General features: G+C 49.3%; 3 protein-coding genes across 3 annotated transcripts; 1 reads left to right on the top strand and 2 right to left on the bottom strand.

The window, feature by feature from the left end:
• Nucleotides 1-4535: 4535 nt before the first annotated feature.
• LOC136507024 (aspartyl protease family protein At5g10770-like) lies at nucleotides 4536-5741 on the bottom strand. Its single transcript, XM_066501882.1, has one exon. It carries the CDS (start codon nucleotides 5739-5741, stop codon nucleotides 4536-4538), a length of 1206 nt encoding a protein of 401 aa, XP_066357979.1.
• A 5915-nt stretch (nucleotides 5742-11656) lies between these two features.
• Nucleotides 11657-12689, bottom strand: LOC136507025 (uncharacterized). The gene is made up of 2 exons (XM_066501883.1): nucleotides 12432-12689; nucleotides 11657-12289 (listed from the first exon to the last, which is right to left on the bottom strand). Exons 1-2 carry the CDS (start codon nucleotides 12687-12689, stop codon nucleotides 11657-11659), a joined length of 891 nt encoding a protein of 296 aa, XP_066357980.1.
• Nucleotides 12690-17850: 5161 nt separating this feature from the next.
• Nucleotides 17851-20636, top strand: LOC136506421 (uncharacterized). Its single transcript, XM_066501341.1, has 5 exons — nucleotides 17851-18008; nucleotides 18455-18520; nucleotides 19125-19194; nucleotides 19446-19820; nucleotides 20174-20636. The coding sequence occupies exons 1-5, from the start codon at nucleotides 17904-17906 to the stop codon at nucleotides 20458-20460; spliced, it is 903 nt and encodes a 300-aa protein (XP_066357438.1). The 5' UTR covers nucleotides 17851-17903; the 3' UTR covers nucleotides 20461-20636.
• The last annotated feature ends 5613 nt before the right edge of the window (nucleotides 20637-26249 follow it).

The raw sequence follows: 26249 nt of genomic DNA on the forward strand, positions 1-26249 counted from the left end.
TCTGCTACGTGGATATAGGGAGCTGAATTTACGATAGCAGCTCGTGCCTGCTCCTTCCGTCTAATAAAAAATAAATAGGGGCAGAACCAGGCCACATGGAAATTAACCAGTGTAGAACCACCTAAAAACCAGCAGAAGTAGCTTCGAGAACTATATATGTTGATAGTATAACTATATAAGAAAATGGAGGAACAACAACGGGTATGTGATACAGTGAATGATATTGTTCGTTAACAGGGTCCCATTATACTGTTCACTAACGGGCTATGGATGAATGGCGATCTGTGAGAGGAAACCGACGGAGCACTGTAGCTAACTCACCACATTTAAAGATCTCTATAGATGTGCACCGATCTGATGTCGTTAGAAGTGTACAACATGGCAGAATTTATTTAGATATAAACAACAAAGTATGTCGGTGTATCTTTGAATACGTGAATTGTAGTGATATATCTTAAGACCATAAAAATTATAATGACACGTTCAAATTAACTCTACAATTTGTTTATGATCCACATCGATCCTTAAAACGTTACTACAAAACCCCAATTGGGCTTGTTTGGAATAGAGGATTTTCAAAGGAAAAACAAAGGAACGAATTTCATAGGAAAGTTTTCTCTACTTGGTGTTTGGAACAAAGGAAACTTACATTCCTTTCCAAAGGAAAGGCTAAACTTGCTTCACAAAACATAGAAAAAAAGCATCAAAGGAAACAAGTTCAGAAAGAACCCAGATAGGTAAAAAACAACAAGACAAGATGCATCAAGGATCAGACAAGTTCAAAAAGAACCCAGGTTGATCAAAAAACAACCCAGACGAGGTGCGTCAAAATTACAGAAGTTTAGAAAGAACCCGGGATGATAAAAAAACAACCCAGACGAGGTGCGTTAAGGATTGGACAAGTTTAGAAAGAACTTTGATTGAACAAAACAACCAAGACGTTGTGCGTCAAAAATCAGAAAAGTTCAGAAAGAACCCAGGTTGATGAAAAACAACCTAGACGAGGTGCGTCAAGGATGAGACAAGTGCAGAAGCAACCCGGATTGAACAAAACAGCCCAGACAAAGGTGCATTAAGGATTAAACAAGTTCAGAAACAACCCAGATGAAGCGCGTCAATGGGTCGAAAAAGTCCAGAAACAACTCAAATGGATCAAAAACTTATCTGTAATTACAAGTACTCGGACACAGGCTTAGGGGCTACATGATACATATCCTCGAAAAGAAAACCCCCAAACTTTTTCTAAAGGACAGATTTTGGACGCCCAAGAAGCAAGAGGCTCGGGGGCTACACTCACTAAAGAAAGAACCCAGAGAGAATAGACCAAAAGGTCCCTCCAGCTTTTTCATCACAAAAAGCAAGAGGCTCGGGGGAGAAAGTGCACATCAATCAAGGTGAACCAACCAAATAAAAGAAGGCCATCTCAAGTCACTGCAGAAGAACCCAGAATAGATACAAGAACTCGAAGATGAAGATCGGAAAGAACAAGGAAGTTCCTGGAGCTCAACCATGAAATGCTCGGGGGCTTGTCGATATGGGACCCATGGGATAGCCCACATAGAAGAGAGAATATCTAGTCCAACTAGGATTTCTCATACGTAATCCTAGTAGCATTGCTATTATGTAATCCTATTAGGACTTCTACTTTGTAACCGACTAGGACTCTTGTCTCCTGGACTATATAAAGGAGGGCAGGGCTCCCTAGATCGGTACAACCTCAACATACGACCCCAACAGAATAAGACAACAGATAGATGAGATCATATATAGAAAGATAGAGAGAATACTACAGATAGCGCAGCGCGTAATATATTATCTACCCCAGACTGGACGTAGGGCGCCGTGATTTTGTGGCATGCCGAACCAGTATAAATCGTTGTCTCCCTGCATTCACCATTGAGTTCCTGCATACGCCGATACCCCTCCAAACAAATCATCGTCCCGGGTACCCTCATGACAAGCAATCAATGGTAAAACATCGTTAAAGATGTGTTCTTCATCGTATATATATACAACATTGACAACACATGTCTAGATAGGGGGGGGGGGGAGAGGGTGAATCTAGGCGGAATCGACATAGGTTCATCATCAAAGTCGACTAGGGTCTTGTATATTCATTATTGAGCAGTGCAAACAAAATAGTGTTTTTTCGTTGGTTTTGCTTGAAGTCAGCGTACGTGAATGGCAAATCAGGGTTTCATGAGCATTTTATAAGCTGATGTGGCATTGTATTAATAGAGAGATGAGATATGATAAAAGTTTCATATGATGAAAAGAGTTTAATGGAATAAAACTTTTCCACACTATTTCCAATACATGGGAGTTTTGAAAACAGTGAGTTGAAATCTTCAATTGGACTGGCCTTAACAATCTCATTAATGGCCAAATGTTTTGAATTATTATGACTGTATAGGATGTTTTTCTTATGTATTTAGTGAAAATTAGTGTGGAAGATATGTTAACAAAGTCTTGTTAACAATATTAAGATATATATTGTCATGTTTTTTTATTGCACCATGTGATCTTCGATATATATTTAGTTTAAATGTTAGTGTAAATTATATCTGGTCTTTGGTTGCATTCATTTTTGTAGCAAGACGGGCTTAACCTTTTTTATCTTATTAGTTGTTCAGGTTTATCCGCGTTTCTAGTGCTTATTAGATCTTATATTCATTGTATTTGTAATAAAATCGGTTCTATATAGGTCATAGATTACACTCTTGCATACTTAGGGGGTGGGGACTGCTCCGATCCATGTTTTTCAGCTCCCATCTATGTTTTTTTTTTCAAACGGTTTTAGCTCCACACATATAGCTCGAAAAAAAGGATGAAGTTTTGAGAGCACTTAGATAGGTGCTCCATTAAAACCTGAAGTTTGTGAAGCTGCTCCACGGTGGGGTTTGTGGAGAGAGAAACCTAGAAAGAGTACATTAATGAAAGTTTAAGGTTTGGACCTCCTGCCCAATCCACGTTGGCAGCCACATCAGTGCTCGGGCGACGTCAGATAAGGGTTTGGACCTGGTTGGTACAATAATATAAGTTTAGGGTGTCAGAAATGGAAATCCTAGGTATTAGGAGTTATAGAAAAACTCTAGATAAATTTAGGAGCTGCATGTGAATGAAATAGTCCTTAAAAAATAATAGGTCCTACACTGTTAAAAAAGGAAAAAAATGGGGTATGGACCATTCTACACGGATCTTGTGCGTATTGTGCTGCTACTGCATGAGTTTACTGTAATTCTCTCTCCTCCCATATTTAGTTGAGATCCACATGTCATGCGTATGGTCCCTACCGTGCTCATGCGGATAATCCTCACCTAATTTGTTTGCTTAAAAAAAAGGACATCACTCTTCCAAGACTACTGCATGAATGCGTGATAGCACTACTAGTGGGACCCAATAACTCCGATGCAGTTTGTTCTTATCTTCATGCTTGACACTCATAGCATGACTGGATGGCATATGAGTAGTATTTTGAGTAGTATTTTTATATAGAGTTGGCACTGAGGCAAGTACTTGCCTTGCTCCTCAAATTTCTGGCGTCGGTGCCACCTATTGCAGTGTGTGGACACCTATTGCAGCGTGTGGAGTGATTCCCAAATCTTTTTGTTCTTTTCATTTTAAGCTTCACTTAATAAAAAAAATTAAGGGCCTGTCGGTACAGCTCACAGCTATTGTGAGCTGTTTTCTTGCTAAACACCCATTGCTAAAATAGCTTCATAGGTGAAATTGTTTTTCTTTCTCTCTCATAAGGAAATGAAGTGGGATGAAGCTGGAAAAAGTAGCTTATTCCAGCTCTCTCCCTCATTTCTCTCTGCCATCCATAATGAAGTTGTTGTTGAAGTTGTTTTGTCAAACAATTTTTCCAAAACAACTCAGCTTTACCTAAAAAGTTGTTCATGAAGCTGTTTCTAAAAAATAGCTTTACTAGCAAAAGTTTTAAATCTCCAACTAAGCCTCTTAGCTGTTGACCTCCAATGTAGCTAAGCCCAACTATAGTCGGAGATAGCTTCAGCTAAGCCGTTTAGCTGTTTTTCTTAAACAAAAGGAAAAACAGAGAAGAAGCAATATATCGAATGACAAATCTCGTATAGCTGTAGTGCATGGATAGGCAAAGCAATGGGCTAACGAGATGAGTCAGAGATATGAGAAGATGCCAGGGTTACGTTATTTTCCTGGGCTGGATGGAAGGTCAAAGCAATGGGCCGGCAGTGGCACACGTTTTAGTGGGCCGCTTGGTCAATTTCCTGGCCTGACATAGTTTAGCGGTAGCTAAGTTTGTCCCAATTAGCCGCAATCTCCAGCTATTTCGGGCTATTAGCGTTTTACTTTTCTTAGCGCTAAAAGTGACGTATCTTAGCTGTGATTTTGTCCAGCAGCTATCGCCGGCTATTTTAAACTTTATTTACTAGTAAAGCTGAGCTGTGTCAAATGAGACCTAAGCTTCATTTTAGGCTAACACTAACACCGTGGAGGGCCTAAGAACGGTATATGAAGTATCTCTTTTAAATAGTACATGGCCGAGGCAACTCCTTTCAACACGCCCGGGCTTGGAAGCCAAAGGTCATCTTCTGCAGATCATAGACAACCCTGAAAGATCTCAGGGCTTTGTTCCCTAGAATCTGAACATCCGGCACGCCAGCAGCGTCATTCGACTGGAACGCCAAACATATGCGATCAGTTGACTGCTGATGGAACACATTCTCCGGCGGCAGTTCCAGCGTAGCCCTTAGGAGCTGCATCTGCACCGTCGGCAAGCTCCTCCAGTTCACCGGCTCGCCGCCGGCAGGCCTGAAGCAGACCTTCCGACCGTACTCACGGTAATACGCCTTATCTTGCATCGCCGACGCTATCGCCTCGGCGAGAGCATAAAAAACTGAGGACGAGACGAAGGTGTCATCGGTCCCAGAGTCGACCACCAGGATCTGGCGCCCGTCGACCTCCAGAGGCTTCCCGTCGACGGCGATGCCCAGCAGCAGAACCGAGTAGACGTGCTGCCTACGCCCGTACCCCCTGATCAATGTCGTGACGAGCTCCAGCTTCTGCGGGTACGGCCCGACGATGAGAAACCCCTCGGCGCGGTGGTCGCCGGGAAAGCAGTAGGCGAAGGCGTTGTAGGTCGTCAGCCGTGCCATCTGGTTGAAGAAGGAGTAACGCTTGTCGCCGAGGCCGATGACGCCCGCCTCGCGGCCGTAGAACCTGTCGTCCTCGCTGCACCCGAAGACGAAGTCGTCGACGATGGTGTAGTTGTCGCCCAGGGCGAGCCTGTCCCTCCCGAGCTTCCCCGCCGAGTACTGCGACCCGTAGCGCAGGCCGTAGAGGCAGGTGTCCGTCTCGTCGACGCAGCCGTAGGGGACGCCGTTGTCGGCCTGGATGTCGTGGCAGTCCTCGTCGGAGCAGCCGACGTGATGGTACGTGGCGGAGCGGTGAGGGTCCAGCTCGGGGCCAGCTTCGGCCGCCTGCTCGTGGCACCGTATCCGACACCTCTTGCAGTTGACCCAGGAGAGGGTGGAGCCGGTGTCGATGGTGACGAGGTTGAAGACGGCAGGGGTGCCCAGCCTGATGGCCATGAAGTACTTGCCTTGATGGATCTTGTCGTTCCCAATCACGGTGCCTGCGTCTGATACGCTTGCTGCGTGGATCGTCGATGGGTCTTCGTCAACACACTGGTGCTTCCTGTGGAACACAGGGAAGTGGAAGGCGCCATCTTTCCTCTGCCGAGACTCTGAGCATGCATCCATTGGGGGTGTAGGATCAAAATCAAAATTTAAAAACATGAAGAAAATATAGGAGTAAACTCTATTTGCAATGTACTACATCCATGGACAAAATGAACAATCACAAAAATAAAAAAGAAATGAAAAGAAAACAGAAACATGAAGGATCATGAAGACAAGGTTGGCATATATAATCTAGTGCAGATGAATGAAGAGAGATTACCGTACGTCGCTGGCGAGCATACTCCAGTGCAGTTGCACGGTCCGACCATATAGCTTAGAGCAAGCAACACCATGACAAGCACCGGTATAAATTCCATTTCGGAAAAAATCAGTAGTATTTGCTTGTAAGGTGTGTGCAGTGTGCACGGCAGGCTGCATATGTTTGGGCTTCAAGAAGCTACACTCTAAGAGCATGTAGTGTGCCCTTCAATTAGTAGTAAGGGCGATGAACTGCAATTTAATTAATTTGGACAATGCTCACACTTTCATGCGAAACGGTATCACCACCTAACCTAGCTTTATTGTTACTCACAGCATCGTCATGCATTTGTACATGTCGGGACTGGGGATTTTATTGCCGGCTTATATTTAAGGGTAAAGTCCAATTTACACCCTCCAACTTTCACCAAAGTCCGGATTTCAACCTCGAACTTCAAAACCGGACAACTTTGGGCCTCCAACTCTCGAAAAAGTTTAACTTTCAACCGTCTGGGTGGTTTTGTGGGTGAACAGTAACTTTTGATATTTTTGGGAGCGCCAAAATTTTATAGTATTTTTTCGAGCATCTTAACGTCCTTAAATGAAAAAACTCAAAACTACAAAGTTGTAGATCTCATCGAGGTCTACAATTTACATATAAAAATTATCTTCATCCGACATCGTATTGAAGGGTTTTCTATTTTTTGAAATTTGAGTCTCATCACGTGACAAAATATGGTGCTGAAATTTTATATTATTTTTTCGAGCATCTTACTGTCCTCAAATGAAAAAACTCAAAACTACAAAGTTGTAGATTTCATCGAGGTCTACAATTTACATATAAAATTTATCTTCATTGTTTTGTCGCGACTTGGCATGTAAGAGATGAAAGAGTCCGACCAGCTCGCGACTTCTTTCATCACACCATTTGGCATGTACTGCTATGTGACTATGCCGTTCGGCCTAAAAAATGCAGGGGCCACATACCAGCGGTGCTTGACCCATGTCTTTGGCGAGCACATCGGGAAGACCGTCGAGGCCTACGTGGACGACATCGTGGTCAAGTCCAGGAAGGCCAGTGATCTCGTCGACGACTTAGAAATAGCCTTCACATGCCTCAGGGAAAAGGGCATCAAGCTTAACCCCAAAAAGTGTGTCTTCGGGGTCCACCGAGGCATGGTTTTAGGATTCATAGTCTTGGAATGCGGCATCGAAGCCAAACCGGAGAAGGTCTCGGCCGTGACCAACATGGGGCCGATCCGAGACCTCAAGGGAGTACAGAAGGTTTTGGGATGCCTTGCGGCCCTGAGCCGCTTCATCTCGTGCCTTGGCGAAAAAGGCTTGCCTCTGTACCACCTCTTGAGGAAATCAGAACGCTTTTCGTGGACCCCCGAGGCCGAAGAAGCCCTCGCCAAACTCAAAGCATTGCTCACCAATCCACCCATTCTAGTACCGCCAGCCAAGGGCGATGCTCTCTTGCTCTACGTCGCCGCCACGACCCAAGTGGTCAGTGAGGCCGTAGTAGTCGAGAGGCAGGAAGAAGGGCATGCTCTACCCATCCAACGACCTGTTTACTTCATCAGCGAAGTACTCTCCGAGACCAAAACACGCTACCCCCACATCCAAAAACTGATCTATGTCGTAGTCTTGGCTCGACGCAAGCTGTGCCACTACTTCGAATCCCACCCGGTAACCGTGGTGTCGTCTTTCCCCCTGGGGGAGATAATCCATAACCGGGAGGCCTCAGGTAGGATTGCCAAGTGGGCCGTCGAACTCATGGGGGAAGCTTGGTCCTTTGCGCCTCGGAAAGCAATCAAATCTCAGGTCTTGGCTGATTTCGTGGCAGAATGGACCGACACCCAACTGCTACCTGCCCAAATCTAGGCGGAATACTGGACCATGTACTTCGACGGGTCCCTGATGAAGACCGGGGCGGGCGCGGGTCTGCTCTTCATCTCACCCCTAGGAGTACACATGCGCTACATGATTCGGCTCCACTTCGCCGCCTCCAACAACGCAGCCGAGTACGAAGCCCTCATCAATGGCTTGCAGATCGCCGTCGAACTTGGGGTACGGCGTCTCGACGTACGGGGCGATTCGCAGCTCGTTGTCGATCAAATGATGAAGGAGTCGAACTGCCATGACCCCAAGATGGAGGCATACTGCAGGCTGGTACGTCGCCTTGAAGACAAGTTCGACGGTCTTGAACTCAACCACATCGCGTGAAAATTCAACGAGGCCGCGGATGAACTGGCAAAGATGGCGTCGGCATGGGCCTCGGTCCCCCGAATGTCTTCGCTAGAGATCTCCATAAGCCTTCCATCGACTACGCCTCGGCAGCGGAAGAGGGCCCACCGGTTGAGCCCACCATAGGCTTCGAGGCCCCCTCGGCCGCCGAAACCCCCGTGGCCGAGACCGAGGTTATGGAAGTAAACGCAGAGCCTCCCGAGGCCAACCAGGGCACGGACTGGCGGGTCCCGTTCCTTGATTGCCTCGTCCGACGAGAGCTCCCTACAGACAGGACCGAAGCCAGACGGCTTGCGCGACGAGCCAAGACTTACGTCCTCAGCAACAGCGAGTTGTACCAACGAAGCCCATCGAGCGTCCTCCAGCGATGCATCACCACCGAGGCAGGACAAGCCCTACTTTGGGACTTGCACGCAGGGGCCTGCGGGCACCATGCAGCGCCTCGGACGCTCGTCGGAAACGCCTTCCGCCAAGGGTTCTACTGGCCGACGGCGGTTACCGACACCACCAAGCTAGTACGCTCCTGCAAGGGATGCCAGTACTATGCGCGACAAATGCACCTCCCGGCCCAAGCCCTCCAAACCATCCCCGTTACATGGCCCTTTGCCGTGTGGGGGCCGGACATGGTTGGGCCTCTACAGAAAGCCCCCGGGGGCTACACCCATCTGTTGGTAGCAATCGATAAGTTCTCCAAGTGGATCGAGGCTCGTCCGATCAATCAAATCAAATCCAAACAAGCGGTGTTGTTTTTCACTGATATCATCCATAGGTTCGGGGTTCCGAACACCATCATCACTGACAACGGGACACAATTCACCGGCCGCAAGTTCCTGACATTCTGTGACGACCACCACATCCATGTGGCCTGGTCGGCCGTGGGACACCCTAGGACAAATGGCCAAGTAGAACATGCCAATGGCATGATCCTACAGGGCCTCAAACCGAGAATATACAACCGGTTGAAGAAGTTTGGTAAGAAATGGCTTGCCGAACTCCCGTCAGTCATCTGGAGCCTAAGGAATACCCCAAGCTGAGCCACGGGGTTCACACCATTCTTCCTGGTCTATGGAGCCGAGGCCATTCTCCCCACCGACTTAGAGTACGGTTCCCCGAGGCTTCGGGCCTACAACGAGCAGAGTAACCGCACTACCCATGAGGACGCCCTCGACCAACTGGAGGAAGCTCGAGATGTCGTGTTGCTACATTCGGCCAAATACCAGCAAGCTCTATGGCGCTATCAAGCCTGGTGCGTTCGAAGCCGAGACCTGAAGGTGGGCGACCTGGTGCTGAGGCTGAGGCAGAGCAACAAGGGCCGCCACAAAGCTGATCCCACCATGGGAAGGACCGTACATCATCGCCCAAGTGCTGAAGCCCGGGACCTACATGCTAGCCAACGAGAAGGGCGAAATCCTCACCAATGCTTGGAACATAGAACAGCTACATCGCTTTTACCCTTAAATTTCCAAGCATTGTATACATTGTTTCTTGGAATACAATTAAGAAGCGTTCTTTAGTTGTTCTAATTTTTTGAGAAACCCCCCGAGCCCATCACAGGTCTCGGCAGTACGATAACACCATAAGGGAGACTCGGCTCTGCCTCTATAGAACCGAGCCTCCCTCGGGGGCTAGAAGGGGACTCCCCCCTAAGTCCCACGCACCGTTTTTTTCAGTCGTTTTCGAAAAAATTCCTACGCCAAACTCTCTAGCGTGCTCTAACAAATTAATTGTGAAAAAAACCTAAGGATCGAAAAGCTGCCTCAAGGCTAGAAGGCCGGCTGAATCACGAGACGGCCTACGCCTTCGGGCTATGGCACTCCCTCACCACCTTTTGCCCGAGGGGCAGCTCAGGCTCCAAGGAAGTTTTTTTGCAAGGGATTTGTTCAGAGACGAGACAGAGGGCAGAGGCTCGAAAATACAATGAAAAACGATTAAAGAAGCGTAGACGCACGATTACTTTAAAAAGGCCTCGACGGCCACCATCGTTATGATAGGGTAACATAATCCCTAATCTATTTACATGGCCTCTCGGGCCCAGGTCAAGGCTCAGGGTCTCTAGCATCGGTGGATGACGTGGGAGGGACCACCTCCTCTTCAAATAGTTGGGCCAGCACCGTGCCGAGGCCCTTCGTCGCCTCCATCAGCTTTGCAACCTCCTCGTCGGCCTCCTCCTCCTCATCAGGTAGGACGTAGCCATCGCTGATGGCCTTGAGATCGATGCCGATGTAGTGCGAGGCGATGACAGTCAAGGCGCGCTTAACGCCCGTGTGCAGCGCCCCTCGGAGTCGCTCGCGCACTTGGCCGCTCAACGCAATCAGGCGGCTCCCGAGGGAGCTGCCTGACTAGACCCCCTTGACCTCCAGGGCCTCACAGGCAGCACGGGCGGCGCTCTTCAGCACATTGTGCTCCCCGATCTCGGTCTCAAGCACCGCCTGCACTGTGATGGAGGCCTCGGCTGCCTGGGTGACCTCCTTCTCTAGCTCTGCGCCAAAAGAAACAGAATGGGGTTGAGCACAAAGGAAAACAAGCCAAATAGGGGTGGAAGCCTACGAGACTCACCCTCGGCCTTCTCCTCCCAGTGTCGGGCCTCAACCTAGGAGGCCTCAACTTTCTCCTTCCAGCACTAGGCCTTGACCCGAGAAGCCTCGGCCTTCTCCTTTAGGCATTGGACCTTGACCTAGGAAGCCTCGGCCGCCCTGGAAGCCTCTCCCTCCAGCTCTGTATCACACCAAGGAGTTAGGGGCCAAACACAAGAAAAACAAATAAAACAAGGGGAATAAGACTCACCCTCGGCCTTTCCCCTCCAGACCACAGCCTCGGTCCGGGAAGCCTCAGCCGCCTTGAGGGCCTCGTCCAAGGCACCTTTCGTCAGCTGGTGCACACCCTGCTCCATCCCAGCTGTCCAGCAAGGGCCTTGACAGAGGCCGTGGCTTCTCCAGCCCGGGACCTGAAGGCGTCTCGATCACCGGCCACGCGGGTCAGCTCCTCCTCCAACTCCTTGACCCGCGCCACCAAGGGGGCGACCTGCTCTTGAGCCACCGCCGTAGCAGCCTTCATATTAGTACTGCGTAAGCGGAGGTCCTCCACCTCTGCGCTCCACACCGACAGAAGCTCGTTGGCACGAGTGAGCATGTCCTTCTACCGCTGGAGCTGGTCCTAGACGTCCCTCTCCCACTGGAGAAAGACTGACTTCCCAAGAGACCGGGTCTCGAGCTCCTGGGTAAGCAGAACAGGGGTCATTCACTACAAGAAAACTTAGAAAAAGACAACACCACATGAGAAAAGAAGGCGCGAACCTAGGCGACCCCGGGCAGATCGTCGGCCACCACGGACAGCGCCGTCCGTAGTGACCGCTCCGCCAGCTGGCGGTATTGCTCGAAGGTGTCCTAGCGCCCGCCCTCGGCCGCGTCCTCGAGGGCGAACAGAGGCTCCCCTTCAGGGTCGTCCCGGCTCTGCCATAGGACACGCGAGTGATCCCACCCGTGGGGCTCGGGTCATACCCGCACGAGGCCTGAGCCTCCCTTGCCCGGGGTCGGAGCCGGCTGTTCCACGAAGCCAGCCACCTCGGCGTTGACCACCTCCTGCGCCTGGGAAGTATCGTCGGAGGAGATCGGATGGACCTCCGCCTCCCGGATGCTCCCCCGCAACAGCGGCAGGCCTAGGACCAGGGGCGCCACCGAGGCCTCTGCCGCCTTCATCTCCACTTCCTGGGCCAACGGCTTTGCCACAATCACGTTGGCCTCGGTGGTCCCGGGGGCTCCGGCCCCCGCTGCTATGGCCTCAGCAGTCCTGGGCGCCCCGGCCTCCGTCGCCTCGGCCTTGGAGGCCCGGGGGGCCTTGACTTCGGTGGCCTCGGTAACTGAGGGCGCCTTGGCCCCATCTAACTCACAAGCCTCGGCCTCACGGGACGGAGGCGCTCCCTCCCCCATCTGTGTCGGGGTTGCCTTGGCAGCCCCTCCTTGGGCGACCGGCTCCTTTGGGTCAGCCCCCGCCGACGCTGCGCCATGTTGTATGGTGGCTTGCGCCTCCACCACCCAGTGGGCGGTGGAGCTGGGCCTCACCTTGAGCGCCTTAAGTGGTGCCAAGGTGGGCACCTCCGTAGGATGCTTCTGGCTGAAGATGAGATACTTACGGGGTCAGCATGAGACCGAAGAACGAACGGAAAATGCTGCAACTCTACCGAAAATACGCTTACCTCAAGTGGGGCTGCAACCGCTTTGGCACGGTGACCCTCCTCTATGAAGGTGGTGGCGGTGGCAGAGGCACGACCTCTGTATCTGCCGGCACCGGCCGGTCCTCGACGGACCCCGGCGCCCCATCAGTCCTCTGCGGGGGCAGTTGCATCGCCCCTGCCGCCACCTGCTCTACCGCTGCCGTTGAGCCCACCGGGCTAACGGTGCGCTTTCCCAACGCCCGCGCCTCGGGCGTGTCAGCCTCGGCCCCGGGGCGGGCGATCACCAGCCCCGAGGCGTCTCCTCCTCCTCCTCCTGGGAGCGCCGGGCTGCTTGCCGACGCCCCGAGCACCATCTCCCCGATGTCAGGGAGATGATCCAGGGGACCCTACCCCATCTCGCCCTCGTCATCTCCATCCGAAGCGTCCGTCGACAGTGACGGTGACGGGGACGCCTCCAACGGAAGACCATCCTACCTTTGCTACCGACGGCGCTTCTCCAGTCCCTTGCGCGTGAGGATTTTCCTCGTACGCTTTGCCTCCTTGGCGTCCTTCCGCCTCTTCTGTGCCTCGGCGTGTGCCCGTTCACCGCCCGCCGCGCTGCATCCTCAGGAACAGGCGGTGGGGAGGCTCACACGTCCCTCATGCCCTGTAGGAATGGCGAACGCAAATAAAGGACTAGAAAATAGTAAGGAATGAGGAGGCATCGGGGGCTGCAGCAGCGTGTGACTTACCAAAGAAAAGTACCCCCGCGACGGGCGCATCGCGATAGGGGCCAGACCACCGCTCCTCAGCTTCCCATCCACCATCTTCCTCACCTGATGTAGAATCTCCTCATCGGGGAGGGCAGAGGCGGACATCCGGATGCCTTCGATCGGCTCATCCGGTCTCATCTCGAACAGGCGCCGCCGCCGAGCCATCAGCGGCAGCACCCTCCAACGGTGGAAGGCCGCCACGACCACAGCCGCCGTGAGGCCACGGCCGCACAGCCTCTCTAGTCCCTCTAGGAGCGGCTGTAGCTTGGGCTGATCCTCCTTCGGGATGCCATACCTCCACTTCTCTAGACAACTCTCCACGATCTGCCCGGTGTAAGGGGGAAGCCCACCATCATCGTTGTGGAGGTAGAACCAGCTGGTATACCAGCGGTGATTGGTCGAGGCGAGCTGAGCCAGGATGTAAAGGTGCTGCCGATCCTAGCGCACTTGGAGAGTGCAGCCGCTGGCCCTCACCACCCTCCTCGCGCCCGTCGTGTCTACCGGCTTGGTGGTATGCCCCGTCTAGAAGAGGTGGAGCCACAACTCCCAATGGGGAGCAATCCCCATGTACCCCTCGCAGACGGCGACGAAGATGGCCGCCTATGCGATGGAGTTGGGGTTGAAGTTGTGGAGCTCCACACCATAGTAGTGCAGGAGCGCCCGCATGAATCGATCCACCGGCAAGTCGAGGCCGCGCTCGTGAAAGGACACGAAGCTCACGACGTAGCCATCGCGTGGCCTCGGCTCCAGCTCGCCCGACGGAGTGATCCACTCCGGCCTGTTGGGGTCGGTAACCAGGCGAAGAAGTCCACCGTCGACGAGCGATTGAAGCGTCTCCACGGTGACGTCGGACTGACCCTAAGAATCCACCTCAACGACAATGGCGCCGGCCATGGGTGCGATGGAGAAAACGACTACGATGGTGAGCCTCTCTCGCTCTCTCTATCTCACCTCTCTCTCCTTCTCCCCAACGTTCTCTATTCTAGCAACGACGCAAGGGTGGCAAAGGCGAATGCAGGCAAGGTAAGGAGGAGAGGGGCGAGGCTTGTTGCGTATTTATACAGGAAGGAGGTGAAATGGGTGGGCGACAAAATCGGGAAAGTTTCCCCCAGATCTGGCATAGTTAATCCAGATCCAATTTTACCACCCACGTACCCACCTTTCCCTCATTAATCGCGTGAACAGTTATGTTCCATCCACTGACACGGCGTCGCGTCCGACCGCTGCAGTGGCAGGCGCCGTTCTGCCTCCCCAAGAAAGTCGCCTCAAAAGGCACGCCTGCTATTGTTGAACCGATGGGGGGAGGGAATATCCCCCACCCAATTCCTTTTAGACAAAGGAACTGGGCGCTGAGCCCGCTACAGTCCAAGGGTTCAAAGGCTAGGCCCCTGAGGGTTTTGACAGCTGCCCTAGGGCAACAGAGTCAGGGACGACTATGGGTGAGTCCATACGGGGCCGAGACCCAAGCAAGCGAAACGCTTGGGACACCCTAAGTTGTGTCCGAGACCAACAGAGAGGTCTCCGAATGAGATCCCACTATAGGGAGGCACCGAGCCACCGGGGCCTAATGAACGGCCCTGGCACCCACTAGAGAAACCCTCTAGTACTCTTGGAGTGTGTCTCTGGACCGCTAGCCGACCCCTAGCGAATGGGGCATGGGCCTCCACTCGGACTTACCCGATAATAGCTCACCAGAAGTGCCACCGCTCGCGCCCATCGAGGGTAGCCTGGCATATTCTACCCCTCCTTCCAAATGAAAAGGAAGCGCGAGGGTCGTACAAAAAGCCAGGGGAACCCCTAATGGCCCTCTTGCTCCGTGCAGGGGCTAAGGGGCTCTTCCTACAACCTTGCCGAGACCTAGCGACCTAGGCTCGCACTCGAGGGGGCTCGGCAAACAACCCCTCCTTCCGAATGAAAAGGTTGCGCGAGGGTCATACAAAAAGCCAGGGGAACCCCTGACGGCCCTCTCACTCCATGCAGAGGCTAAGGGGCTCTTCCTGTAAATATGCCAAGACCCCACGACCCAGGCTCGCACCCGAGGGGGGCTCGGCAAACAAACCCTCATGCGCGAGGGGCGCGCAAAAAGCCAGGGGAACTTTTGATCGCCCTCTCGCTCCATGCAGAGGCTTAGGGGCTCTTCCTGCAACTTTGCCGAGACCCAGCGACCCAGGCTCGCACTCAAGGGGGCTCGGCAAACAACCCCTCTGTTCGAACGAAAAGGATGCGCGAGGGTCGCACAAAAAGCTAGGAGAACTCCTGGCCGCCCTCTCGCTCCGTGCGGAGGCTTGGGGGCTCTTCCTGCACCTAAGACGAAGACAAGCAACCCAAGCTCGCACTCGAAGACTCGGAAAAACATGATAAAGGGCATCGAGCCCGTTATGGTCTAGGGGTTCGAAGGCTGGGCCCTCGAGGGTTTCGACAGCCGCCCCAGGGCAGCAGAGTCAGGGACAACTAGGGGCGAGCCTGCGCATGGCCGAGGCCTGAGCAAACGATCGCAACGGACGGCCTAAGTCGTGTCTGAGATCGATAGGGAGGTCTCCGAATGGGATCCCACCGTAGAGAGGCACTGAGCCACCGGGGCCCAGCGAACGGCCCCGGCACCCACTAGAGAAACCCTCTGGTACTCTTGGAGTGCGTCTTTGGACCGCCAGCCGACCTCAAGTGAACGGGGCTCGGGCCTCCACTCGGACTTACCCAATAACAGCTCACCAGGGGTGTCACTGCTTGCGCCCACCGAGGGTAGCATGGCACCCTCCACCCCTCCTTCTAAACGAAAAGAATGCGTGAGGGCTGCACAAAAAGCCAGGGGAACCTCTGATGGCCCTCTCGCTCCGCACAGAGGCTAGGGGGCTCTTCCTGCAACCTTGCTGAGGCTCAGCGACCCGAACTCGCACTCATGGGCCCAGCAAATGCAATAAAACCCCTCTCACAACGCAAGAAAAGCCCCTAGAGGAATAAATTCATTCCTCCAGGGCCTCGGGGGCTACACCCGGCGGGTGCGCTCGCGCGCACCCACCGAGGCCTCGAGTACGAAACACCATCCCGCCAGGAGCTGCTGCAAGCCGAGCCTCGTCAAAACCTCAAAGAGAGCGCTCACACTCTCCCTGAGGCTCAGGGGCTACTGTCGGGTACCACGAAAAGGGGTCACCTAAGCAACAAACGAAAAAATTGCTTAGACTCCGTCAAAGTCAAAGCCAAGGGGCAACTATTGAACAAACCCTGGCCGTGTCCGAAGCCACCTACTCTCTGCCTCGCTAGAGGCCTCGCACGAGAGGCCTTGGATGGCCTACCAGTTTTCCGTCTCGCTCGAGGCCTCGCGCGAAAGGCCTCGGCCGAGGAACCAATTTTCCGTCTCGCCCAAGGCCCCGCGCGTACAGCCTCGGACGAGACGCCGATTCTCCGCCTCGCTCAAGGCCGGCTCGGCAAAACAACCCTATCGCCTCCGCCTCGACCAACTTCTCGGACAAAGACGTCGCGTCCGACCGACGCGTACGATTGCTCCCGCGATATCAGCCAAACGACGGCTCGACACAGCAGCGTGGCCGACTGGACGCCAGTCACATCGAAGCCGTGCCACCTGGGATAGGACAGGACAGGGGTCACCAACCACTGTGCTCGGTACTGTTCCCACGACCGGCGCCTGTACTGCGCTGTGCTACCTAACCCCTGCTCCAGAAACAACGCGGCGTGCAGAGTCAAGTCCAGGTTACTATAGCCTCGAAGTCAGTGTATAGAACCAACTGCTCCCTCCATGCCTCGGCAGTCTACTTCAGGGTCTCGGCAACCTCGGGGTTCGCGCCTGCTGAGCCCCCTATGACGGCTCGACCTCGGCACCAACTGGGCCTCGGCTCTTCACGCAGTCAACGCACAGCAACCAGCACGTCGCTCGTCAGGCCCTGCGTCCAGCCATCACTGGAGCTCTCACGTCGCACAAAGTTCGGATGTGACCGGCGCGTTGCTCCAGCACTTCAAGGGCAGGACCACTCCACCAACCATACCGCCATAGTAATAGGCTACAAGGCTCGGACATGCCACCTCTATTCGCACGACGCCACATAGCTAACACATGTATCACCCCTGTCCCCCTTTCAACTATAAAATAGAGGGATTTGGGCCGTTTCAGGGGAGAGGCACACAGGTTCACGAGGTAGACGAACGCACACTTGACATTCCGAAACACGCACGCTTCTCCACCGCCCGAAATCAACTCCTCAAGCGATCCACGCCACTCCGCGCAGAGATATGGGACTAGCTCCCTCTCTCGCCCTGCTTGTAACCCCATACTACGAGCATTTCAGTGCAAGGAATACAAGATCGATCTCTCAGACTGGACGTAGGGCACTCATTGCTCGAATCAGTATAAATCTTGTGTCTCTTTGCATCACCATCCGGGATTAGGGGCACGCAGTACGTTTTTTACTAGTTGGTTGAGGGCCCGCCGGTCCAAAACACCGACAAGACACAATATTGTTTGTAGGCTTGTCAGATTAAAAACAGGTGTTCACCCGTAGGAACGCACGTGTATATTGCTAGTAAACTGATTTTCTAAAAACTTTTTTCAAACCAAAATTCTAAAAACTTCGTGCAGAAAAAAATGAAAAGGTTTTAAAAAATTGAGTTCAACAATCGTCCGGTTTAATAGGCTGGCGACTGTTTTTGTTGACGGGCCAATTCGGCCTCACTCGGCCCACGTTCACTCTGCTTTCACTTTGGCTTATCAGTGGCAACTGGGCCAGTGACCAGTGTCGCCGGATTTCTCTTCTAAACCCTGCTTCTCCCCTTGCTTTAAACCCGCGGCGTCGCGGAGGCGCGGCGATGAAGGCGGTTGCTTCCCGGAGAAGCAACGTCGGGTCGGCGATCGTCGCGCCGCAGCAACGAGGGGCTTCCCTTCCGCTCCGCCCGCAAGTAGGCGAACTGATGGTATGCAAACAATCCCCTCGCCGATCTCACTCCAATCCCAATCTCGCCGTGGTTTCGTCGTTTGATTCCGCCGATTCGATCGGGACTTCTGCGCTGGGCGATCCATGGCGGGAAAGCACTGCCGCTCTAGTTGCATCATTTTGTGGGTCGCTGGGGTGGGGTGGGGTGGGGTGTCCGGGTGTGTGCTGTGTCACTGTGTGCTTCGCTACCCCCAATTTGCTCGTCGCAGTTTTGGTTGGTTCCCGTCTGCACCTTGCTTTTTGTGGATCCCATCCCCACACTTTGATAGAAATTTGAAAGGATCCTCTGTAAAATTTCAACAAATTTCTCCTGTGCGATCGTATGGTTGGGGTTCATCCCTTCGGATCCGTTTCCTGTTCTTCGGTTTCCACAAGAGCGTTCATGACTGAATGATTATTCTAATCTGTCCGAATTTTTTTTTTCAGGGATACATGGTAATGGACTGCACGGTTGATTCCCAAGAGTATCTGGCTACCCCTTCTAAAATGGCTGTAAGACAAGCGGACGCCCCAACCCCTTCGCTTTTTGGTTATATATATGTGCACGTGATCCTACCAATTATCTTGCTGTGCAGTTTTATTTACAACTGCTTTATGCTACACGTATAACAATTTATGGCTAACTGTGCTATACTAAGTCTTGTAAATTGGATCAATATTCATCTATGAGATCTTCTCCCTTGCTATTTGTTTACTGGTATGTCTGGGATTGTCTTTTTTTTCCTATCTTTATATTCTAAGAAATTTTAATCTGCCAATGCTACTTAATCTACCTTTATTTTAGTGATGCACATTTGCCAAAGAAAATCTTGAGAAATATGCATAGTGATATTGTGTGGAGGTTTTGCCCTATCTTATTTGGTGCTTAAACTTGTTTGAGCATGCTTTGTTTGTTTAAATGAATGGAACAACAGCTGCCAAGTTTTAAGAAAAGGTGTATGTGCTATTGTGCTGTGACATCAACTTCAGTTTCAGATGAAATTTGTTTTAACTTCCAGTATTTTTTAGATCATAAAACCTAGGAATCTTATAGTAAATCTTTCTGCTACTGTTCATCAGAGTGTAATGATTTGGAGTAGTAATCTCTACAATGCAGGCAATGAGGCGCAGAAAGGTTTCAGTTGTTGATGCAGAGATAAATACTCCTAATGCCAATGTCACATGCTGTACGTGTCGCTCTTTCTTATTGGACTACCTTTTGCATTGGATATATTCAATACATTGTTAATGTCCTCATTCTTTTCAAACTGTACAATAAATTGCATGGCTAAAAAGGTCGTAAGTTTATTTTACTTTTGATTCTTCCATTCAGTTTTGTCATTGAGTCACATGCCCTTTCCAATTGCTAAGTACATTGTGTTCTAAAAAAATACAAACTTACTGATATTACATGTTTTTGCTTTGTTTTGATTGGTAGTCCAAAAGTCTTGGTTGTGGGTGTTGCTGCTCACAATGCTTCTATCATCATCTGGAGCCTATTCAGCCACAGATACACAAAGATCTGAAGAGGGCACATGTCGTTATGACTTGACAAGCGTTGCCGTGTTATCATGTATGCAACCAAACGGTGTATGGAAGCCATCCTCGTCCTCACAGACATGCTGCAATGCTTTATTATATGCAATTGACCAAGTTCCAGCAAGTGATGAGAGTGGGGCTTGTTGCCTTTGCCGTTATATGAAAGAAAGATGGGGACCTCCTGAACTAGGTACCACATATATTCTGTGCAATGGAAAGGATAGACATATCATCTCCAAATGGTCAACATTTCATATAGAGGACTGCTTAGCAGGTACATGCTTATTTGTTGTTCCTTGAAGCTCAAAATACTTGCTATCTCAGTTACTCCATTGGTCCGTGAAGGCATGCATGTATTTCAAAATTAAAACTTTGTTATCTTTGACTAATAATTAGCCTAATTATATCAAAAGTTTGTATTACAAAAGTAGTTACATTAGATCCTTGAATTTAGAAATGTTTTGCAATGATCAAACTTTTGTTCCTATAAATTATATATTATAAGAGAAATTATATATAGGTGGCCTCACCAAGTCTAATCGCGCCTTATATTCAGGATAGAGGGTGTAATAATAATTTGTGCCTACTAATAGCTTTTTTTTTTTTTTTTTATCTTTTTCTAAGCAGAGTGTACAAAGACAAACATTTCTTCTGTGGACATCTCTGCGGACAGTGAAGTGGTTCACGTACATGACACTAGCAATAGCAAGGGCATATGGATAGCTGTTACATTGTTCAGTGTGATGGCTCTTATTTGCTTATGGTATTTCTGGAGGTCCACAGCAGCTAATACAAGTGAGCAACGCCGAACATCATCCTACGAAGGTGAGCCTCAGGTTGGGCGCCAGCGATCCATCATCGCTTCATCGTCACCATCAAAAAAGCTTAAGGAGAGAAGAATTTCATCATCTTGAAAATATGATCCTCGATGTATCTATAGAACTGCACGGAGATGTTAGGAAAGGTGTCTAGTATGATCATGCTTACATTAATTGCACGGGTACAAAATTGACATTGTTCAGCTGCTGTGCTGATATCAGATTAGGTACAGATGGATAAATGTTTTTGACAAGCCCTCAGTTGAAGTTGAGTTTAATCTTTTGCAACAAAAAAAAAACGCCAGAGATTGTGTACGGCCACCGGTTTCTCGCCATGGGTAACATGCATGAACAAAGGGGGAAGTTGGTAAGGTTTCATCAAAAGTTGAAAATCGTTGGGACCATTTGAAACCACCAGCCTTCAGGTTCGAGGTTGTTGGCCTGTTCAGCGAATGCATGCAACAAGAGCTCATGCTCAACTTTCAGTTTTTCTAGAGCGAAAAAATTAAAACGGGTTCAGGCAAGATATATAAAAGAAAGCATTGTTTTTTTTACTACCTCTATGTAGTAAATAAATAAAAGTTGACATTTAAAGGCCTGTTTGTTTCGGTTGAATTGGCTTATAAGCTCCGGCCGAAACGCTGAGCTTTGCTGACCGAAGGTAAAGAGAGAGAGGAGTGAGTACTTGCAAAGACAGCCACTGTCTTCGGTTTTGGTACTCCCATTCTGTTACTGTGGATCGTTCTACACTCTCTTTTTTTTTTTTTTTTTTTTTTTTGCCTCTTATCTTAAGTACAGCTGTAGAATCTGTTCGAATACAGACACACACCACCACACACACGGTATATGAACAAATCTACAACTATACCTAGACAACGAACGCAGCTGAGAGATCATCGAAGAGCATCAGACTCTGAGTGCGGCGGGCACGTCACTTGACCATGGTGGCACATCTTATTCAGGGAACTACTGTTCCCGGTGAGACACCAGCGTCGAAGCCAGGCTTCGAACGCTGGCGGGCAGGACGCACACCAGGGATCCTTGCCATCTGAGCTACCGCTCAGTTATCAGATCGTTCTACACTTGTAGTACGAAGCAGTGGCTTCGATCGGCACATGCTCAGTTGCGCATCAGGCACGCCACCGTTGCACTGCACAAGATGTCCTGTGTAGCACAAGATGCCGCATTTTATAGCGTGCGTTGTTAGAGAGGTTTACTCTAGCTCTAGCACCCATGCTGACGGCGGTAGCCTTCCCCATCAATTTTATTCCGGTCTGAGAGATGAGCTGTGTAAAAGTAAACTTGGAGCACACACCACAGCTATAAAAAAACATATTTATAGTTTTGGCTTTGGTCAATTGTGTCAGCAGAGTAATAATCCTCGTTCAATAATGGTTATGTGACCAAAAAATATTTCCCACTTTGAAGCAAGACCTTTTTTGTTTTGGCAAGGCAAAATTGTAGATTTTTATGGACGCAACTAGGTTCTGTCAGCACCCAAAGGGGGGGGGGGGGGGGGGGTGAATTGGGTCTAAACAAAACATAGATCCTAGGGGTCAAATTTAACTACCATTATAGCAACTCTAAGAGATTCTCTATATCCTTCCTAATTTTTAGGAATAGAGTTTTTCTATTTTAAAGTAACATTCAACCGGTTCTTTAAATGATTATATCCAAATATAGTCATCCTCTATTTTGAATTTCTCGCTAACCAAAGATAGATACGAAAATGACTCTCTAAAGTGTATACAAGAATATAAGATACAGAAAAGTTGTTTGAGGGGGCGGGGGGGGGGGGGGGGGGGGAGGAACATATATTAAGTGATTTTTATGCAGATGACTCTCCAAATGATGATGATTTAGAGGTGAATTTTAGAAACACTCTTTGGAGATGCTCTTAGAGAACCCATAAACTACTCTAACTCTAGTATGACGTGCAATTAACATTTTTCTAGTGCACTTTTATCTTACCAACAACCCACAAAGAGTTTATTAACATATATAGCCAATCCTAACAACCAGTCTATAACTAAATCTTACAAAGGTAAATATTACACAAGTATGATAAGTAAAGAGCAAAGGATAGAGAGGATAAACTCTTGGCATCCTGTGCTATTGGTTGCTAAAACACAACCCTTAGTCTATGTTGGAGATCTATCGAGGTATGCTCCCAATCAATAAGTCTCTCTCGATTGCGGTGTTCGCTCGACCAAAACCAATGGAGTCACAAAATCTCCCTATGCCACCCGATGGTTACTATAGTGTTGGACTATCACACAAGGCCTTCGCCAACCAAAGTGTTGTGAGTCATCAAGTCTCAGAGTTGCCACTACTGTCACCCAATTCGATCATGGTGTGTCAAATACAGAGCAAAGGCGGGTGTGAGTCACATAGTCTCACTAGATCCACTTAGTCGCGGTCACCTTGATGTTGTATCCACTACATGGTTTCTCCATTTAAGGGAGAGATGCTTCCTTGTCCTCTGCACACTAACACGTTGTCGTTCCACACCAAGAATGGAGAGAGTCGACGACTCGAAGGCTACCTCACCTTCACTGGAAGGTCATGAAGACTTGCACTCCGAATTGTCAAGATACAAGGGCATCAAGACCCAATCACTCAAAGCTCTCAAACTCTAGGGACTAACTCTCAACAAAGATGCATTAAAATATTGTCTATCCTAATTTTGGATGTAATTTTGAATGGGTTGTTCGGCTCATGGTTTAATTTCTACGGTTGATAAGCCGGCTGATGTTGTTTTGTTGTGAGAGAAAAACAGTGTACCATGGCTAATAAGCAGGGATGATAAGTTCAAGCGAACAAAAATGTCTTGAGAGGGTGGATGCAGTGTAGACAACCTTATATATAACCCCATTCACCTCAACTAGCCGTAGGAAACTAGCAGCGAAATCATAAGCATTGGATGACTCGTTGCCTTTTTCCATTCACGAGATGATCTACTGCTTAGGGTGTCCCAAGGGGGTAGTGACGTCGCTGGCTGTGAGTCCGACGTGGAAGCCAAAAAGGTGGAAAGAGAAAACTCACCGGTACCTAGTAAGTCGCCGATCGATTATTCGATTTCACATCGTTCGATGAAAATAGAGATGAATAGGTGGGATCCAATAGGAGAGAACGATTACAGATCAATACTAATTTATTTCTCGTTCATCCACATTAGCCAGCGATTTCGCTGGTCCGTTGCGGACGCCCTTATATTTTTCTGCCATATCGTACGGTGACTCGGTGAGTGCAAGTTTCCTTTTGCCACCTTACTGATAATCACTAGATGTTCTGCCGCAGCCCATTTTCTTCTCGACAGATTAATTGTGCGGTGCCTTCTACCAATCTACCTTGTGTTAAATAGGGCTGTGAACGAAGTGGTTCAGTTATTGGTGTTTGCGTCGTTTCTCCGCCGATCTTTGCACCACTTTGTCTCTTGCATTCCTAGGACTTAGTATAATCTAACTCACTTTTCACTCGTGTTAGTCTTAGACTTGTGTTGTCATCTAAATCACAAATACTATGGTTTCACAAAAAAAAATCACAAATACTATAAGATATATACCTTTTCTTGTCTCTTTCTTTGTGTCTTGAGCTTGTTTCACTACTAGAGAACAGACTTTAGAACGATGTCCCAATTTGGCATTAGTCTCGGCATTTTTTGCCCCCGGGACTAAAGGACCCTTTAGTCCCGGTTGGTAATACCAACCGGGACTCAAGGTCCCTGCCCAACGGTCGTCCGCGGGGCAGGGGCCTTTAGTCCCGGCTGGTATTACCAACCGGGACTAAAGGTAAACCTTTAGTCCCGGCTGGTAATACCAGCCGGGACTAAAGCTTTTAGTCCCGGTTTGGGTGATGCCCCGGGAATAAAGATTAATCTTTAGTCCCGGTTTAGATCCCTAACCGGGACTAATAATCCCGGCCTATAATTCAGCTCATTTCTTCCTCCCCGAGCCCGAGCCATTCCATTCAAACTCACTGCCTCTGTTTTTCAGCTTGCTGTTGTTCTTGCTCTCTCCCCCTCCATTGGTGTTGCTCTTCGATTTTGGAGGTAACAAACTTAATCCTCTTATGTTTTATCAGTAGCTTATCTCATTTTGCGATGTAGATGCATGTGTAACTTTATATGTTGGACTTTATTATGATTTTATATGTAAACTTAGAAAATTGTAGAAAATCCGTACTAGTTGAACTTGCGGACCGTGTTCAAGTCGGCGAGCATGTTCTCTGCCGAGCGGTAACAGACGTCAAGGAGGAGCTTTGATTCTACAAGGGAGAGCGGCAACGGTCGTGGAAGACCGTGTTCCCTTTCTCGTAGAATCGGAGCTCTTCCTTGGCCTAGTACGGTGCCGTCCGGTGGAGAAATGCTCGCCGAGTTGATCACGTAAGCAAGGTCAACTAGTACGGATGGTTATTTATTGAAACATGTTTTTGAGCTATAATTTGATGGATATTTGATAACTTCAGACCTACAAATGTCATCTACAAATGTTACTATCCTCGGCAACCTAAACGTCCGCGAGCTTGCCGATATCGAGCAGGTCACTTAGAATTATTTTTTCCATGAAATGAACTACTTAGAAATCATGCCTTTTTTAGAATTAAATTTTCCATGAAATGAAAAACTCAGTAAATAGTTAGAAAATTATAGAAAATCCATACTAGTTGAACTTGCGGACCGTGTTCAGCTCGGCCAACATGTTCTCTGCCGAGCGGTAACGGACGTCAAGGAGGAACTTTGATGCTACGAGGGAGAGCGGCAACGGTCGTGGAAGACCGTGTTCCCTTTCTCGTAGAATCGGAGCTCTTCCTTGGCCAAGTATGGTGCCGTCCGGTGGAGAAATGCTGGCCGAGATAATCACGTAAGCAAGGTCAACTAGTACGGATGGTTATTTATTGAAACATGTGAAATCCGTACTAGTTTTGTTTAAATATATCATTTTAGAAAATATAAAATTTACACTAGTTTGCAAAAATAAGTATAGAAAGTAGATGACAACTGGTACCGGATCATCGGCCTCTTGTTCGGTTGCGAAACGACTGAGGCCAGAACTCCCTCTCATTATCTACGGCAAGTGTAAGTAGAAGATTGTGATGGAGTACCGAGTCAAGAGACAGGGACCCAACAAGGGTCGTGTTTTCTACAAGTGCCCGGATCGCGATGTGAGTTTCTTACGCATTTTATCTTTATGGCTAATTGACCTGCTTTTCTTGAATATTTTTGACTAAATATTTTTTGGCTTTAATTACAGTGGGAGGGCAATGGATGCGATGGTTGGTACTGGGAGGAAGATTATGCTACATACGTGCAGAATTTGGGTGCGCTTGAGGTAGCGGCTGCTGCTGATGAGGCAGTGAGCCAGCAGGAGAAGCTTATTGATATTCAACAGAAGAATGATTTGTCTGTTTTAGTTGTGTACAATCATGAAATAATTATGTTACTAAAGTGCATTGTAGTTTTAGTTTGTTTAGTGATAGTTGGGATTACTTACGTTGTAGCCAGACTTAGTTAATTAATCAACCGTGTGTGTGTCATTTATGTTGTGTAATAAAATACTAAATTATGTTCAAGGTTTTCATAATTTGTCATGTAATACAGATTATGTCACGCCATTGGATGTACAATGCCGATCGCCGCTCCCAAGACTTTATTAAGGGCTTGCACTATTTCTTAGGTGTGGCCGAGGCAAATAAGCGGGATGGTTTCATGTGCTGTCCATGTGCCCTATGTAAGAATTTAAAGAAATATTCAAGCTCAATGAGTCTTCATTCACATTTGCTTAAGTCAGGTTTCATGTCAAACTATATATGTTGGACTAAGCATAGAGAAAGCGGGGTCATGATGGAAGAAGGTGAAGGAGAAGATTTAGACATTGATGACATTA

The sequence above is a fragment of the Miscanthus floridulus genome, chromosome 15 (assembly GCF_019320115.1).
Source record: "Miscanthus floridulus cultivar M001 chromosome 15, ASM1932011v1, whole genome shotgun sequence".
Classification (NCBI taxonomy): Eukaryota; Viridiplantae; Streptophyta; class Magnoliopsida; order Poales; family Poaceae; genus Miscanthus; species Miscanthus floridulus.

Bases quoted from the DNA above. Each gene is read 5' to 3' on its own strand.
- LOC136506421 (XM_066501341.1), top strand. From the start codon at position 17,904: ATGAAGGCGGTTGCTTCCCGGAGAAGCAACGTCGGGTCGGCGATCGTC. The intron at 18,009-18,454 runs GTATGCAAACAA...TTTTTTTTTCAG, and splicing joins CGCAAGTAGGCGAACTGATG to GGATACATGGTAATGGACTG. The intron at 19,195-19,445 runs GTACGTGTCGCT...TTTGATTGGTAG, and splicing joins TAATGCCAATGTCACATGCT to TCCAAAAGTCTTGGTTGTGG.
- LOC136507024 (XM_066501882.1), bottom strand. From the start codon at position 5,741: ATGGATGCATGCTCAGAGTCTCGGCAGAGGAAAGATGGCGCCTTCCAC.
- LOC136507025 (XM_066501883.1), bottom strand. From the start codon at position 12,689: ATGGTGCTCGGGGCGTCGGCAAGCAGCCCGGCGCTCCCAGGAGGAGGA. The intron at 12,290-12,431 runs GTCGTGCCTCTG...TGACCCCGTAAG, and splicing joins CGGTGCCGGCAGATACAGAG to TATCTCATCTTCAGCCAGAA.